Source organism: Mauremys mutica, chromosome 5 (assembly GCF_020497125.1).
Source record: "Mauremys mutica isolate MM-2020 ecotype Southern chromosome 5, ASM2049712v1, whole genome shotgun sequence".
Lineage (NCBI taxonomy): Eukaryota > Metazoa > Chordata > Testudines > Geoemydidae > Mauremys > Mauremys mutica.
In genome coordinates, this window is record NC_059076.1 from 40,966,864 (window position 1) to 40,985,867 (window position 19,004).

Below are 19,004 nucleotides of genomic sequence, written 5' to 3' on the forward strand. Positions count from 1 at the left end.
CTGCTCTGCTTGCACTGCGCCTCGAGAACCCACCAGCCCACTGGCTATCCCCACTCACCACTTGCTCCTCTTGGCCTGTCCGCCGGCTGGCTGAGGGCTCCTTTCCCCTCGTCCCACCCCAGGCTCCTCTCAGCCTCCTGGCTGGACCCCAGTGCACCTCTGGCAAGTGCGTCTTGAGGGACCCCAGCCGGGGCAGGTCCTGGCCTGGCTGATTGTGCCACTCCCGAGGGGCTGGAGCGATTCCCGGCCCCAGGACCAGGCCTGGCTATGCTGCTGGCTCAGCCTGGCAGACACAGTTACCTCCCAGCAGGGCCGGTGACTGTGGCCGGGAGGCAGGGCGTGGGGAGTGGGTCTGTGGGGAGAATGTGGGAGTTCTGGGCTCTGAGAGGGGGGAGGATCTGTGTGTGTTGGGGTACTACAGAGTGGGGGATCTGTAGGTGGTGCTGGACAGTTGTGGTGGGGTGGTGGGCAGAGCACTGTGCATTTGTGGGTGGGTCTGGGTGGGTGCTGGGCATAGTGAGTCCGGGTGGGCTCTGGTCATAGGGAGTCAGGGGGTGGTGGGTGGTGGGGGGCTCTGTAGTGTGGCATAGGCCCACCCTGAGGGGAAGAGGCCACTGTGCATCTGGCAACTGCCAGTTTGTAAATAGTGCCCTCGCATTGAGTGGAGCAAGGCCGCCCCTGCAATGCCATGCCCCTGGCTGGCCCCTCGCTCCGGGGACTGACTTTCCGCGCCATGCTCCATTGCCCACACAGGGGCCCATAAATATGTTTGGCGCCGGCCCACAGAAGGTTAATCCGGCCCTGAGTGGTATATAAATTATACATAAACATCTACGCTAAAAGAACGTCCAGGTTGCAAAGTCCAACACTCAGAAGTTAAGAAATGCCAGATTTAAGCTTGCCTGTGCAATGTTAGTTCAGATAAGCAGCATGTGTGCATTCTAGTCCAGTCTTTAATTACATGACCACATACTATTTTTTCCACAGGACCCCTCCCTCAGTCTATGCCCAGGATGGACAGTGCTTATTGAAAGAGAAGCTACTCAATATTTTTTTTTCCTCATTGTTCCATGTGTGATCCCAGTTCACCATCCAACCATCCTCTGAAGACACATTTATTTATTTCCTCATAGGCTTTCTATGGTACTCATCGCTATAGTGTCTGAGTACTTCACAAACATTAATTGTTTTGTTTTCATGACACAGTTTTGAGATGAGGTGGTGGTATTGTTACAGATGGGGAACTGAGGCACAGAGACATGAAGGTAAAAAGTGTTGACCCATTTGAGGGGCCTGATCTGAGATGAGTTGGGTCTGACTTTACAGTTCCCAATGGCTTCAGTTGCAGCTGTGAGTGCTCAGCTCTTCTTCAAATTGGAGCCCAGGATCTCAGGTAGGGTACCCAGAAAATGAGGAGCACACAGTTAGTGGCCACCTGTGAGAAGTTTGATTTAGGTGACTTGCCCAGCATCACATAGTAATTCTGAACAGAGACAGAATCCAACTCTCCAGGACAGCATTCAACTGCCTTACTCATGAGGACCATCCTTTCAGTTTTAAGATTTTTTTTACGGTAGGCAAAACTCATATTTCTCTAATTTCATTCTTGGCTGATCCATTTTTGCTCAAACTCCCCAAAAATTCAGTCTGTGACAAACACCCAGTATGGAGAATTTCAGTCTGAATGATTACGGTTTGGCAAAATTATCAGCAACTGCAAACAGGGTTTTGGAATGGGAAGTGCTGTGCTGGGCAGCCTTACATGCAGGAAGCTCTACCAGCTCTGCCTATAATAAATACTGGAAACATCTAATTAATGCTCTCAGCCAGCATGGCTGGATGTACTGTATAGATTGCATCTTGATTGGAAAGAATATTTCGATTATGCAGCTAAATCAGCTGTTTGTTTCTATCCTTGCAGTAAAAGTAGTGTTCACATTTTCATCAGCTAAAAGAGTTGAACTTCCAAGGAGCAATTTATGACATTTTGTAGATTTTCTATAAAACTTAGTCCAATAGCAACAACATAGATTGAGTTTAATAACGTCATAAAAATTGTGTTTACTTCATACCAGCAACTAAAATAATAAATGTATAAGAGAGGGGTCAAATGAAATAGAAAATAAAAATAGCTCCCATCTCCCAGAGAAACTGATAAAATAGGGGGGTGAAGTGCCTAATCCCACTAATTTTCAGTACCTAATAACAAGCTGGTGTCTCAGATGCTAAGCACATTACATTGTACTGCTCTGAGAGGTATTCTGTTAATTCATCAGAAAATTATAGCTACAAATTCTATGAAATGTATTTTTGCTTAGATCAGAGTGTACAAAGCAATAAGGTATTTCTCAACTATATGACCTTTATAGTAAAAAGATGCATTATTTCTAGTATGTATCCCTGAGAAGCAAAGTGATCCCATGACAAAATATTGTATGGCCAGGAGCTCCCAGCTTCACCATTGACACATTGTTTGGCTTTGGGCAAGATATTTAATTTCTCTCTTCCAACTTCTAAAAATGCAGTGGCCCAAATTATGCATGCAGAAATGCACTTACTGCAATTAGCCATATAAATGTTTAGTTAGATGCTTAAATTATTGTTTGTGTGTGCATTTTTTTGATTTCTAAGTGTGATAAATGCTCTCACAGATACTGTAGCTTTCTCACATATTTTCTTTGCATATGGGCCTCCTATCTCTAGTTCAAAAAATATGTCACTGGATATTTCAGCTTTCCTATCTGAAAAATGTGGATAACATGATTCTTACTTATGACACAAAGGTGCTGTGAGGCTTTATAGTTGAAGTTTGTACTGTGCTTTGATTATGGCAGGTGTGTACAAGCAATAAAATTTATCAAAAATACCCTGTGGGTTTAATTTATTTCCTTAAGAATTGCTAAATATTTTATAAAGGAGTGTTGTTTTTTCTCCAGTGCAAAGCAAGATTTACTCAAATAGGGGGAAATAAACTCACTGATAAAAATGTAAGGGAGCAATATAACACCTCTAGTCTTGAAGACAAAATTCTTGGATAAATATCACATTGACAAGAGGTGCTAAACTGTTGTAGAATAGTGTTAGCATCCCAGAATTTGATGGTAATAAGTTGAGCTCTTTTGTATTAAGAACTGAATACCTGATTTACCATGCAAGCTTCTATCTCAGCATTTGGCTTCTTCAAATGTTATAAACGAGCAGAGGCGGCTCTAGCTTTTTTGCCACCCCAAGCACGGCAGGCAGTCTGCCTTCGGCGGCTTGCCTGTGGGAGGTCCCCGGTCCCACGGATTCGGCTGCTTGCCTGCGGGAGGTCTGCCGGTCCCGTGGCTTCGGTGTACCCACCATCGAATTGCGGCCGAATCTGCAGGACCAGCGGACCTCCCGCAGGCAAGCCGCCGAAGCCTGCCTCACTGCTGCCCTCTCAGGGACCGGCAGGGTGCCCCCCATGGCTTGCCACCCCAGACACACATTTGGAGTGTTGGTGCCTGGAGCCGCCACTGTAAACAAGACTGTGTGATACTCTTGTACTTGTCTGCTCTATCTGTACAGAGCCACGTGTGTGTAATGTGAACTGGCTATGGACTTGAAATACCAAACAAAAGATAAAAGCAGCAAAGAATCCTGTGGCACCTTATAGACTAACAGACGTTTTGCAGCATGAGCTTTCGTGGGTGAATACCCACTTCTTCAGATGCAAGTGGTGGAAATTTCCAGGGGCAGGTTTATATATGCAAGCAAGAAGCAAGCTAGAGATAACGAGGTTAGTTCAATCAGGGAGGATGAGGCCCTGTTCTAGCAGTTGAGTGAAAACCTAGAGAGGTGGTTATCCTCCCACCAACAGCACAAGAAGAAGAACTCCACATGGACTCCTCCTGAGGGTCGAAATGACAGTCTGGACCTATACATTGAATGTTTCCGCCGACGTGCACAGGCAGAAATTGTGGAAAAACAACATCGCTTGCCTCATAACCTAAGTCGTGCAGAACGCAATGCCATCCACAGCCTCAGAAACCATCCTGACATTATAATCAAAGAGGCTGATAAAGGAGGTGCTGTTGTCATCATGAACAGGTCTGACTACCAAAAGGAGGCCGCCAGACAACTCTCTAACACCAAATTATACAGGCCACTTCCCTCAGATCCCACTGAGGAATACACTAAGAAACTGAACCATCTACTCAGGACACTCCCTACGTTAACACCGGAACAAATCACCATACCCTTAGAGCCCCGACCAGGGCTATTCTATCTACTGCCCAAAATCCACAAACCTGGAAATCCTGGACGCCCCATCATCTCGGGCATTGGAACTCTCACTGAAGGACTGTCTGGATATGTGGACTCTCTACTCAGACCCTATGCCACCAGCACTCCCAGCTATCTCCGTGACACCACTGATTTCCTGAGGAAACTACAATGCATTGGTGACCTTCCAGAAAACACCATCCTGGCCACCATGGATGTAGAGGCTCTCTACACCAACATCCCACACGCTGATGGAATACAAGCTGTCAGGAACAGTATCCCTGATGATGCCACAGCACAACTGGTTGCTGAGCTCTGTGCCTTTATCCTCAGACACAACGATTTCAAATTTGATGACAATATATATCTCCAGATCAGTGGCACCGCTATGGGCACCCGCATGGCCCCACAATATGCCAATATTTTTATGGCTGACCTGGAACAACGCTTCCTCAGCTCCCGTCCACTCACGCCCCTTCTCTACCTACGCTACATTGATGACATCATCATCTGGACCCATGGGAAGGAGACTCTGGAAAAATTCCACCACGATTTCAACAGCTTCCACCCCACCATCAACCTCAGCCTGGACCAATCTACATGGGAGGTCCACTTCCGAGACACTACGGTGCAAATTACTGATGGTCACATTAACACCACCCTATACCGAAAACCTACCGACCGCTATGCCTACCTTCATGCCTCCAGCTTCCATCCTGGGCACACCACAAGATCCATTGTCTACAGCCAAGCACTGAGGTACAACCGCATCTGCTCTAACCCCACAGACAGAGACCAACACCTACAAAATCTCCACCAAGCATTCTCAAAACTACAGTACCTGCACGAGGAAATAAGGAGACAGATCAACAGAGCCAGACGTGTACCCAGAAGCCTCCTACTGCAAGACAAACCCAAGAAAGAAACCAACAGGACTCCACTGGCCATCATATACAGTCCCCAGCTAAAACCCCTCCAGAGCATCATCAGGGATCTACAACCCATCCTGGAGAATGATCCCACACTTTCACAGGCCTTGGGTGGCAGGCCAGTCCTCGCCCACAGACAACCTGCCAACCTGAAGCATATTCTCACCAGTAACTGCACCCTGCACCATAGTAACTCTAGCTCAGGAACCAACCCATGCAACAAACCTCGATGCCAACTCTGCCCACATATCTACACCAGCGACACCATCACAGGACCTAACCAGATCAGCCACACCATCACCGGTTCATTCACCTGCACGTCCACCAATGTAATATATGCCATCATATGCCAGCAATGCCCCTCTGCTATGTACATCGGCCAAACTGGACAGTCTCTAAGGAAAAGGATAAATGGACACAAATCAGATATTAGGAATGGCAATATACAAAAACCTGTAGGAGAACACTTCAACCTCCCTGGCCACACAATAGCAGATCTTAAGGTGGCCGTCCTGCAGCAAAAAAACTTCAGGACCAGGCTTCAAAGAGAAACTGCTGAGCTCCAGTTCATCTGCAAATTTGACACCATCAGCTCAGGATTAAACAAAGACTGTGAATGGCTTGCCAACTACAGAACCAGTTTCTCCTCTCTTGGTTTTCACTCAACTGCTAGAACAGGGCCTCATCCTCCCTGATTGAACTAACCTCGTTATCTCTAGCTTGCTTCTTGCTTGCATATATAAACCTGCCCCTGGAAATTTCCACCACTTGCATCTGAAGAAGTGGGTATTCACCCACGAAAGCTCATGCTGCAAAACGTCTGTTAGTCTATAAGGTGCCACAGGATTCTTTGCTGCTTTTACAGATCCAGACTAACACGGCTACCCCTCTGATACTAAACAAAAGATATACAAACATGCACAGAGAAACACTTACTACCTTCTATCCTGTGTCTTAAAATAATAATCAGAATGATAAATGCTGCAGAATGCTACTTTCTATTTCTTACCATGTCATTTCTGTGCTCTCAATTCGCCTGTTAAAAGTTTAACCACAGGCCAGGTTTGTTTCTAACACCTAGTGACCAGAAACTACAGAGGACTTTGCCAATTAAGTCAGCAGAATCCCCTATAGAAAGTGCTTCTTCTTGGATACACTAAAGGTATGTCCCACATATTAGCTGTGTCTTATAGTAGAATGCTTGTGGCAGAAGCTGGGAGAGAAGTACTAGGTCCAGAGCAGTGGAAGCTGTGCTAAACTTGTCATCTGGAAGCTGTTCATTGAATCTCTTACAGTTTAGCTGGCAGTACATGGCTGTGCCTGGTAGGAATCAGGTTGTAAATCCAGAGTCAGGTTGTTTGGCACCCTTAGGGGATGATATTATGCAGAGATGTCTTATCCTATTGGGTGGTTTATACATACTGCATTGCTCTGTGGCACAGATTCTATGGGACTGGCACAGAGCCGCCCTGCAACCTTGGAGAAGGTTCTCTGCTCTTGAGCACACAGGCCTTGGCTACAGATCACCCATGGGGAGAGAAGAGTAGTGCATGTTTTAAAGGGGAGAAAGAACAGCCCAGATTAAAGGATGAATGAAAATTGGATCAGACTGGCCCAGAATGTAAAAGTAAAAGAGCCTCCTGCCTCATAACACAGCAGTAGGGTTTGAAGTTCACACAGGGCTTGATATGGTGCCCACTGAAATCAATGGGAGCCTGCTTTGAAGCCCCCTTCAAACTCTGAGTAGAAAATGATACAACATTCATTTGAAGTGAATCCAAAATATAGCATGATTTTCCTTTCTTACCATCCTTCTGTGTTGTAACTTGCTTCTGCTTTACTGTCTCCAACTCCTGATGCAATTTCAGAACAAAGAGACTCAGAAATACCTGGGAAGTTAGCAGCAGCGCGATAAAGAAAACATGACAGAGTCTCTGTGGGTGAAAACGGGCTGGAAACTCCTTACTGCTTTTCAAGCATGTTTTCCTACAAAAACATACATTGATGTGTTATTTATAAAACTGGCTGAAACATCTGCACTTACAGCTAGACAGCAGGCAACAGTGGTACTTTCTTCCTGTAGGTTCTCAGCAGCTTCTGAATAAATTATACAAGGCAGAAGAGTAATAAAACCAAAGAAATTGAGCTAAATATTCATGTCATGAATATGTGTGCTTACTTGTTTACACCTTGCAAGGTGGAACCATTAGCCCAACTCCTGCTCATCATTCTTAAGTAAAATTCTGGTGGCTCCAACGTGGATTATCAGAGTGCTGTGTAAAATATTGTAATGATCAGTGCAGACAGCGTCTCCACCAATAGATGTTTCTGTATCTTTATCGTAGTGTTAAGTTATTGTCTTGTTTTGAAATGATGTTGTTGTGTTAGTTAGAGAGGGTGTTAGGAAGAAGTTAAGTATTGCTTGTGTAAGCATGAGTTGGTACTCGCTGCAGTGTCTCAATAATTCCCCATGATTTCTAAAAGCAATGATTACAACTGGTGGCTATGGATCCAAGATAGCAAAAGCACTTTTGCCTGAGTAGAAGTTTACTGTTTATGCATATGAGACTGGAGTCTGAGTATTTGACAGACTTTGAGCTGTTGCTCTCTGTAAATAAGTGGTCTGATGAGAAAGCAGCATGATGTTTGATGGTGTAAGTAAAGAAGAACCTGCTGCACCAAATCTGGAATTGGCAATGTAGAGTGGGCCCTATACCCAGGGGCAAACTATGACCAAATTCAATGTGAAAAGTCAGTTTATAAATGGTTTAACAGGAAAACTTCAGAAACTGCTGGTGAAGCATGATAACACACTAGAAAAACCTATAAACCAGTTTACATGCAGTATTACAAATGTGGAAGCAGAAATTGGGGTTTCCTTAAAGGCATCATTTGTTAATTCCCAGCCCCAGGTGACTCATTTATACCAGATGCAGCAATTAAAAAAATGATTGCTAGGGAAGTGGCTGAAAAATTGGAGGAGGCCCAGGTGCAAGCTATTCACAGATGTCCCATGTCAAGACTGTTTCTTGAGTGAGTTCCAGACCAGATGATATTTACAGGCAGTGTAGAATTGCTGAAGAAGAGGGAAGCCTCATCAGAGAAACTAGAAATTGCTGATACAGTAGGGCCACCATCAGCAATTTATACAATAGCTCATGTGAAGAGCTGCCCAGATACCTGTTACTATGTGACAGGAGACATTGACGGCTGGAAAACCACAAAGCTGTTGGACTCCAGGATAAAAAATAAATCTGATCCCTGGAGAACATCCAGTGCTGAAGTGGAAGAACATTAATAATTACTAATTCAACTCCTGAAGTATAAATCGCCAGCCACTGCAGATGACAGGAGAAATTTAGCTCCTAGTGAACTTGGAGGCTCTGCTTATTAAATGGACTTTTGTTGTGGTGACCAGTATTTGTAGTGCTGTTGTATTAGGAGTGGATTTCATCCGAAGGCATCAAAAGAACTCCTGGAAAGTTAATAGAACAAACTTTTCCTGAATAATATACAGATATCCCGACTGGATGTGGTAAGTATGGACTGTAGGGAGCAACTCTTGAGGCCTGGGAGGTCTACAGCATGACAGAGATGAATTGCTCCTGTGGTGTCTTCAAATAAAATTGTGGTGAAACCAGGTCAATGTGCAATAATACCCCCAGGATAGAAGACTTCTGCATTGAACCTGTAGGAGTGTTTGATACTATGAGTATCCAGTCTAGATTGCTTTCTATCAATGTTCTATTTCAAACGGAACCAGTGGGGGAATTTTGGGTAAGAGTAATTAATGTGACTGACCAGGAGGTGCAGCAGCTAGTGAAAAATCAGACCATAGGGACAATGTCCAATGTAGCTGGTGTCTCAAAGCCTCTCATGGGGCAAAACTCAAGAGCTATGAAGCAGGAGGGGGAGGTTTAGGTTGGACATTAGGAAAAACTTTTTCACTAGTAGGGTGGTGAAGAACTGGAATGGGTTACCTAGGGAGGTGGTGGAATCTCCTTCCTTAGAGGCTTTTAAGGTCAGGCTTGACAAAGCCCTGGCTGGGATGATTTAGTTGGGTTTGGTCCTGCTTTGAGCAGTGGGTTGGACTAGATGACCTCCTGAGGTCCCTTCCAACCCCGAGATTCTATGATTCTATGATTCTATAGGACAGTCAGTAAAAAAGCTAGGAATTGACCTAACAGAAGCATCTGTAAAAGGCAATGAAAGAAATTGATTATAACAGCTGTTCTTACAATGTGCTAGTGTGTCCCCCAAGAATAAGGAAGACCTTGGGAGATATGTTTTGGTGCAATATCCGATTGTGATTAAGCCCAGGAGTGTTCCTGTGATACAGCCCCCACATTAGAGTCCCCTGGTGTTTCTGGGAAGAGTGAAAGAAAAGCTAAATAGCATTCAGGAGGATGGTCTGACTGAGAAATCACCATCACCTTGGGCATCCCCAATTGTAACTGTGAAAAATTACAACAGGGATTTCTGGGATATCTCTTGACTAGAGTAGACATACTTCACAGACAAGTCAAGATAGCTACCACCCACTTTTCCAGATAGCAGACACCTTGGATAAAATGCCATTAGCAAAATATTATAGTTGTTTTGATCTGGTATCTGGATACCATCAGATTACAGTGGCAACTGAAGACCAAGATAAAACTGCCTTTGTGACACCTTATGAACAGTTCAATTCTGCATAATGCCTTTTGGACTCATGATAGCACCAGGGATGTTTTAGAGGGTAGTAAATAATCTAAACAAAGTTTTGAGAACTAGATAAATCCTCATCTATTTAGATGACTTCATTTGTTTCCATAAAACACGGGAGGAGCATTTGGTAGGAGTGGAAAGGATTGTAAAGCTTTTTTAGAAGTCAGGGTTTAAACTTGCAGGAAAGAACTGCATCAACTTTCTGAGACATGTAGTCAGTGATGTCAACCCCAAACACTGAATGGTATAAAGGACTGGAAGGCGCCCACAAACCTAGAGAAGGCACAACTTTTTGTAGCTCTCTGCAGATTCTACAGGAGATTTTTACCAGATTTCATAACATGGCCAGTGCTGTTAAACCAGCTGACTAAGAGCAACATTGTCTGTATAGAGGAATACCCAACCCCCTCCTCAATTACTCCCTTCCACCCTCCCACCCCCCCATGCCAACCCTTCTTGAGTCACTGAAGGAAGGACACCTAAACCTTGCTGTGCTTATATTCCTGGACCCATCCCAACCATTCCTGGTATACTGTGATGCCTCAAAGATTGTTGTTGGATTTGCACTTGAACGAATTAGATGAGCTTGGTAGTCACAAATTAAATGAGAGAGAAACCAAGTATTCAGCTACAGGACTGGAATATCTGGTTTATTGTGAAGGCCCTCAAGTCCTATCATCCATCTTTATGAAATACAGAATTCACCTTGTACACAAACCAACCACAGTGTCCTGCAGTAGCTCCCTATGAGGTACAGCCCAAAAAGTGGCCTGTGGAGATGGATTCACAAACTGTGTGAATACATATTCACAGTTCACTATAAACCTGGAATGCAAAATATGGTTGTAGATGCTCTAACTGAGGGCAGTGAGAATAGACTCAGCCTGGTCTTATGATGACATTTAGCAAGAGTAGTCCAAGACCCTGATTTATGTTTGGTGCACCACCAGCTCTGCTGAAGGAAACCCAGACTGGAGATGTTCAATGCAATTCAGAAACAATTATCCATTGATCCAGCTACCAACTTGCTGGTGTATGAATATAAAAGAATTGTCTTGCCAGCAAGCGTACTGCACTGGAGTGCTTGCATGATAATGAAGCAGCAGGTCACTCAGGGTATGAAAAACTCTGAGATAGGTATCCAACAGATTTTTATCTGGGCATGGGTGAAGATGTTAAGGATCGAGAACTTTCCTGCATTATCTGTCAAGAAAGGAAAACAGCAGCAAGGAGCGCCAGAACTCTTTTAGGAGAAATGCCCCAATTTTCATAGATTGACTTGAAAGGCCCACTACTAGAAACACCAGCTGGAAATTGGAATTTGCTGGTAGCTCATTATATCTTTTTAAAGTATATGATGGTCCAAACATGCCAGGCACAGTATTCCAGGAAAAGGAGACTTACGCTCTCATCCAGAAAAGAGAGAAGGTGTTGCTCTACAACTAGAAAAATGTGTCAGGAAAAAAATCCCAAACATACTCCCTTTTGGAGGAGACCTCACAGATTACTTAAACTAAACAATGACTCCTTGCTGATACAAAAAGCAAGAGCATATCTCTTTGTAGTTCACCAAGAACTGGTGTACAGGTTTACTGAAAGAAAGGAGAGGATAAATGTGGAGTATTCAGAGTTCAGAGAATAGAAAGGACCACTTTGATCTTCTAGTCTGACCTCCTGCAGAACTTCCCTGAAATAATTCCTGTTTGAATGAGACAAACTCTTTTAGAAATACATCAATCTTGAATTAAAAATGCTCGTGATGGAGAATCCACCACAACCCATGTTAAAGTTTTCCAATGCTTAATTAGCCTCACAGTTAAAATGTATGCCTTATTTCCAGTCTGAATTTGTCTAGCTTCAACTTCCAGCCATTGGATCTTGTTATATGTTTCTCTGCTAGATCAAAGAGCCCATTATTAAATATTTGTTTCCAGTGTAGATGCTTATTGAATGTGATCAAGTCACCCCTTAATCTTTTCTTTGTTGACCTAAATAGATTGATCTCCTGAGTCTATCAACGTAAGGCATGTTTAACCAATCTTTTAATCATTCTCATGGCTCTTCTCTGAACCCTCACCAATTTATCAACATCCTTCTTGGACAGATATCAGATATGATATCTTGGATACCAGAATGATGCAGTATTCCAGCAGCAGTTGCACCAGTGCCAAATATAGCGGTAAAATAACCTCTCTACTCCTATTCAAGATTCCCCTGTTTATGCATCCAAGAATCACATTGGCCCATTTGACCACAAGCATTGGGAGCTTGTGTTCAGCTGATTATCCACCATGACCCCCAAGTCTTTTTCAGAGTCACTGCTTCCCAGGACAGGGTCTCCCCTGTAAATATGGCCAACATTCTTTGTTCCTAAATGTAAAGGAAATATTGTTCGCTTGCACTCACTTTATATATACTACTGGTATGGACTTTATTCTGTTTTCACATAAGGAAAGTCATGATGACTTGTACTTAAGCTAACATTGAATCCATGACAGACAGTTCTAGTAACTTCATATGTAAATGCTGGATTGAAACAGTCACTAGACGTTCCATATAACACCAGGGAATTGAATAAATGCACCACTCAACTCCAATGGGCTCCCCAGTGCTATTTCTGCCTATAAATGCTATACTTAGAACTTCGCTGAGTTATCTGTCCCTGGTTATACTTGCTGTACTGGACAATCCACTGATGTTTCCCTTTATAAGCAAGGCCTTGTATACTTGATAGCAAACCGGACCTAAATTCTGTGGGACTGCATTGTGGCAGGATAGAAATTCTGTAACAGCTTATGGTTTTGAATGCATTAACTACAAAAATGAATAATGCAATCAGTACAGTTTTCAATAATAATAATAACACCCAGCTCTTACACATCTTATTTAGTAGCAATTACTTAGTAATCTGCTGTTAGCTGGATATTAAAATCAATTTATTTTACTGTTCCCTTATTCTTTACCTATGCTACATTTTTTTTGTATTGACACCACATAACTGCACTGAAGAATTTTTCAAGGAGGAACCAGTAGGTTTTTCACAGCTGGCGAGGAGACAGATTCTGTAGCAAAATTCTGCATCAAAGGGTAGATTCTATATCAGATGCCATAACATGGGGCCCTGCCTATAATAAGATTGCAGCACATAAAATGCTGCCCTGTGGAGCTCCCCTGGAACAAGGATGTATATAAATGCTGTACTCAGTCACTCTCTGAGAGCCCCCTGTGTATTTTTTTCCCTTTCAAATGTCAATGTGGCTGAAATGAAATGTGAGAAGGAAAAACTCGCTGATGACTCATTTTTGTTAGGACTGCTGTTGCTACAGCACCTGAAAGGCTTTATAATCTTGCAGGAACAACACAGCAGGTTAATTTCCTGTGGGGGTGGGGAGAGGTTTTCTCTTCTGTGGAATTTGTGTTTTTAAATGGTGGAAAAGGATCTTCTTTTCCTGTAGGTATTGATTAAAAATATTCATAAAGAATGGAATGTGGTATATACCGTATGTGATAAGTACTTCTAGGACAACTTGGAGAGGACCAAGTCAAATTAACCCCCCCCACCTGTGTGGTGCTATGTGTGAGTAAAAAGCAGTTGGTTTGGTTATTGACTGCTGGAAGAGTGCATACTGTGTTGTAGTGGGACCAAAGCAGATCACCTGGGAGAATTCAATGGGTTTTTAAAAAAAAATCTAGCCACAAGAGCACCAAGACTTAGTTCTTCTTGTGTAAGTGTGGAATAACTTTATTACCATGAATGGGGTTAGTGTGCATTTATGCTAATGTAAATCTGGCTGTATAAGCTTAGATGGCAATCTAATGCATAAATGATTTCCTGCATTGTAATGACTGTGGCTCTGCTGCAGAGTGAAGGGAATCAGGCTGTATGGAGCCTATGCAGGGCTATGTTGGCTCTGTATGCAGTGAAATGAAAGTTTGGTGTAGGCTGCCTAGATGCTGCTGTGCACTGGGGGCTTCTTGGGTTGGGCTGGTGCAGTTGTTATCACCAGCCATTTTTCCTCACTGAGGTGAGTAGCTACTCATTCTTGAGGCTGAAATAGCGTGATGGTCTGAAGCTGGATTCCCTTTCCTTCAGCTGCTGAGCATACAGCCTTGCTGCTCAGATTGTGCAGTGAGAGAGGACTTTAGGGTTAATTCTAAAGCACTACTCCTCTGTAGATACCTTAATGAAGTCACTCTGGTAGAAGGTGGCCCAGCAGTTCACTGGTAGCACAGAAAATGGAACCAAGGTTTCACTCAGGCCAGTTCCCTACCCACTGTAGCATCCTACATCTCATATAGTTCCTTTTGGGCTGTCTCTTAATCTTGTTCATTCACTACAATTAAGTAACTTCAGAGTGTAGCTCAGCAAATAATTTTTTTCTCTGCTCATTAAGAGTACATGCCTGTGTGTATGAGAGAGTCTTTTTTTCTCTCTCTCTTTCTTATCCCAGCTCAATAAGCAGGCAGGATAGCACAAATATTGTCTATTTGTCCCTGAAGGACAAAAATCTCATGAACAGCTTATTCACTTTAACTGTTTTATTATTCTGGTCAAAATATATTTATTTCTACTATCTAAGGAATTGTCTCCAACAAGAATTTAATATGAATGTTTTACTCGTCTTGGGAATAAAGGGTATTTTTTTTTATATTGTGCGAAGTCACTTCTGCTGCTGCAAAATGTGTATAAGACACTTCTTAAAGTATTTTACCCCAACTTTGGGCCAGAATTCATGACTGCACAAGACAGTGGAGAATAAGGCCAAAGAGCTACACTTCTGCTCTTTACTGAACATGAGGTCTGTCAAGAAATAACTTCATTAAACAGATTCATAAAGGAAGAGTCTTTAAAACCAGACAAATTCAAATGAGAAATAAGGGCACATTGGTTGTGATTAAACATTTTTTAACAGTGAGGGTGATTAAACATTGAAACAAACCAAAGGAAGTGGTGGATTCTCCATCTCTTGATGTCTTTAGGTCAAGACTGGACACCTCTCTGCAAGATAGGCTTTCATTCAACACCAGTAATTTGGTTCCATAAAGGGCTAATTGGGTGATATTCTTTGGCCTGTGTTATGCAGGTGGTCAGACTAGATGATGTCATGGTTACTTTTGGCCTTAGAAGCTATAAATTTATGCCACAAAGGGAAGTGAGGTGCCCAATATCAGCTGAAAGTCTTCGCACCTTTGAAAATCTCTCCCCAGTGATAACTGCTAGCTGTCTTGAGCAGTAATTCTGAAAGGGCAGTCAGTATCATCATCCCCATTTTACTGAGGGGGAAACCGAGGCAGACGTAGGTGAAGTGACTTACCTAAGGTCACCCAGTAGGCCAGTGGCAGAGCCAAGAATAGACCCAAGGTGTCCTGAGTCTTAGTCTGGTGCTGTTTTCTAGGCCAGACTGGATCTTGGGGGATTGTGACATCAGCTCAGAGCGCAGTATCACTCATGAATGTCACTAAACATTTTGTAATATTCATTTTATTATGCCATCATTGTGTTTACTGTATTTTACTTCCTGTTCTGTGACTCTACATTTTCACTGTCAGAAACAATACATAAGTATATTAAAGAAGCAGGACTGAGGTACAACAGCTCTAGTATAAAATTTTGCAACCTAAGTTTATTTTTAAGCAGTCTGGTTTCTAAATACACAAAACTTTTATTTTTTTTTAAATGAAATTGAAATGAGATCTACAATTAAGTATACATATAGTTAAGGATCCCTATCTAAAAGTTAATGTATTGTATCTGTGTGCTATACTAAATGTACCCAGTGCTTCAGTTAGAAAGGTAAAAAAATCCAGTTCCAATTTTCCTCTGTCCCTGTCTTTCTCAAATGGATGGAACCCTCTATCCATTTGACCCTACTTGTAGAATTTCTTATATAACACTTGTCACCTCTTGATAGTCATTGATATAGTGCTGCTGGGTTTGCCACACCTCATGGGAAGGGGTTCTTGCTAACATGTGAAGGAATAGTTTTAAAATAGCTTAATTGCAGGATGATTTCTGGACACTGAGAGCAACAGGCTGATTTATAATCTGAGATGCCACGGTTGTCTTAAATTCCTGCAGGACAGTCAATGGATGAAGCTTTTAAAGCACAGCTGAAACTTCCACAATCTTGGAGGATATATGTGGTTGGGGTTTGTTTTTTTGTTTTTTTTTTTGATGCTCACAAGGGGCCCAAATGTGATCGTGATCCAGTGTCACTAGACACTGTGTTACTTCTGAATATCCATTGCATGCATTGGTGATCACAAATCCAACAGCAGATTTTGTGAGATATATCTTATGTATGTCTCAGACTGCAGTAATATAGTATATTAAGTTGTCTGCCAGTCATATTCAATCTTTTCCCTACAAATCTAAGTGTCTGCATAATTAACCCATGTGAATCCATGGTCTTGGTTCTGTATTTATTTTAACATGGATATAGAGAAAGATTTCTAAAATGTTAACATTTCAGCACTTTGGCTGTATCACAACAAAGGTATAACCTCTATGCTCTGTTATAATCCTCTAAAAAGATTAGGGTTTAGTTCACCAATCTGAATTTTTGCTCTGTAAGTCTGAACAGAAACAAATGTTTTCACAAGCACCACATTCAGTGTTGAATCACATATGCTGCATGGCTAGAACCCTTAGACATTATTTATCAGGAAGACACTCAAAGGAAAAGATCACATCTTTTAGCTGCATCTGGTTATGGGTTTTTTATACAAATAATAGTTGAAGGCAGAGTAGCATACAATGTCCAAAACAAGATGACAAGCTCTCAAAAAGCAATACTGAACATTTTCCATAAATAAAATGGGTAAACAAAGCATTTGCACAGTGGCATACAAAATTAGTGAATCTTTCTGAACTAAGGATTTAATAAAGCAGTTACTTCATGCAATGTATTAAGTCATGATTAGATTTTTTTCTGTAAATGTTGATAAAAATTGATTTCACTGTACATACACAAACTGACCAATATTTCCATCAATAATAATCAAAATGTACACCCAGGAGGCAAAGTAAGAAAAATGCTGCTTGAGAACCTTAGGGCTTGATTTGTATGTGATGTTGACAATTTGTGTTCTTATAGTTGTAAAGTTTTGACTTTTTGAATCTCAGTGTCTACTGGCATTACATAATTATTGCCTCCATAACTTCCCGCAACAGTGAAAATTTTAATTGATAAAAATTGAAAAAATGCTTAAAACCCATAACTTTGTGCAACTGTGAAAATTTAAATTGATTAAAAACAAAAAGCATAAAAATAAACATTGATATCTGTCAAAATTATTTAAATGAATTCTGCCAATACTACATATATTATTTATATTTTCTTTGGTCTATTATAAATATTTACATGTTACTTTGTTATTGCAACTATGTTTTCTCCCACATGGGTGACCTGTAGACCCAGGGTGTTTTTGGTTTGTTTTTGTTTTTAAAATGATTTCACCTTCCATTGTAACATTTATATTCCCAGAGTTCAGTCCAGTACTTCAATGCAGAACTGTCACTATTGTTTTATGCAGACAGGAGGGATTTTCCAAAATCAGAGATGACAGATCTCTCATGCTACCAAAAAAGCTTGCAAAAAAATCCATTCAGTATTCACTGAGTTAAAATGAGCAGTGCTCTTTATTCCCAAACTGTATCCTCCTAAATATCAAATCTATATAAGTATCAGTGGTTTCATCCAAAGTACTATGCCTCTGACGTAAATAAAGGGCAGACACCTGGAGATAAATCTTCCAAAATGACCTTATAGCTAGTTAATCAATGTATCACAACAAACCTAGAGCCCTTTTATTTTCTCTGTTGTACATTGCCTTGATCCATGTATAAATATTGATGCCAGTGTAAAGGTACAAGAACTTGTAATCAATATACCTGAAGAAGTGTTTCTTATTGATCTACCATTTGCTAGAGACAGATGATTTTTTTTTTGGTAAATTACACTTCCATTAAGTCTGATAAACCTTTATCCCATAACTGTGTGTGGTAATAGAATATCAGAGACTGCCATAGTAAGACCTAAAAAGGAGAGAGATATTTAATTCCGAATCAGTACTAAAACAAAAGCAATTGTTTTATATGCCACATAACTCACCCATCTTGGGGATGGTGCATCAGCGCCACTTTACTTTTATCAAACTCTTCCATGTCAGAGTCCTCATTTAAGAGCACATATTTCTCATGCTTGCCTGCCTCCATTATTTTAATTAATTTGTAAAACCTGTGAAAATCTCTGCTGATTTATTCCATCCCTGCTTATAAACATACCACTGTAAACTCTCCTAGCTTTTGCCTCCTAATGTAAAGAGTTCAGTAACAGCTTCAGGGCTGAGGACTTCTCTGTGTGAGTTCTCTGACTCTGAAAGGTGATCCTGCTTTGTAACTCCTGGAATGCTTGGGTTGCCTCCAGTCTTCTTCTGCTAGCTCCTCCTTTCACTTTCACAAGTTCCAGTCTCAGAATACAGAGATAAGATTAGGTTAGTTTGCAAGAAGTGGGGGAAAGTAAGAAAGAGGAAAGAGAGAGGGAGGGAGGAAAAAACACTTTCTTTGTCTCTCTCTTTTTTCTTTTTCCTTTTTTTCAACTAGAAAAGCGAGAAAAGGTTTTATTTTAAAAATGAGAGAAACTAACATTTCTCTTATTTTTCATCCCCTTTTCAGAGGAAAAAAGAGAAAAGATAGGGAAGGGAATAAAGGGAAGGGAACAAATAAAAAATACCCCAAATATTTTAAACCAAAAGTTTTGTTTAATTTTGAACATTGTTTTCAATCACATGCCTGACAAATTTTGAAAGAAATAAAATGTATATAAAAAGTTTTCTTTTTCTGGAAAAAAAAATATCCAAACCCTAGTACTGCCCTAGGTTAACCTGCCCCTGCCCTACCTCTGATTACCATAAAATATGGGTGAAATCCTGTGGAAGTCACGGGAGTTTTTCTATTGACCTCAATGGAAGGAAGATTTCAACCTCTGTTGTTAAAGCACCACCTAGCCTTTATTTTCTGTTCTTTTTCAGAAAATAACTTTTACCCCCATTCTACCAACCTCATTTGTGTTGAGTGACAACTACTCACAGGGAAAGGTATTACTCAGCAGGGGTTAGGAT

The 19,004-nt window shown here is 41.6% G+C and overlaps 1 protein-coding gene across 1 annotated transcript in view; it reads right to left on the minus strand.

The window, feature by feature from the left end:
- LOC123371835 overlaps positions 1–18,447 on the minus strand; it is a 53,240-nt gene extending 34,793 nt beyond the window's left edge. The window contains exons 1-2 of the mRNA XM_045019696.1: positions 17,996–18,447; positions 6,982–7,160 (exon numbers count right to left, since the gene is read on the minus strand). Of these exons, the coding sequence (XP_044875631.1) occupies positions 6,982–7,160; positions 17,996–18,099 (283 nt within the window). The 5' untranslated portion in view covers positions 18,100–18,447. The remainder of the gene's footprint in view (positions 1–6,981; positions 7,161–17,995) is intronic.
- Positions 18,448–19,004: the final 557 nt, after the last annotated feature.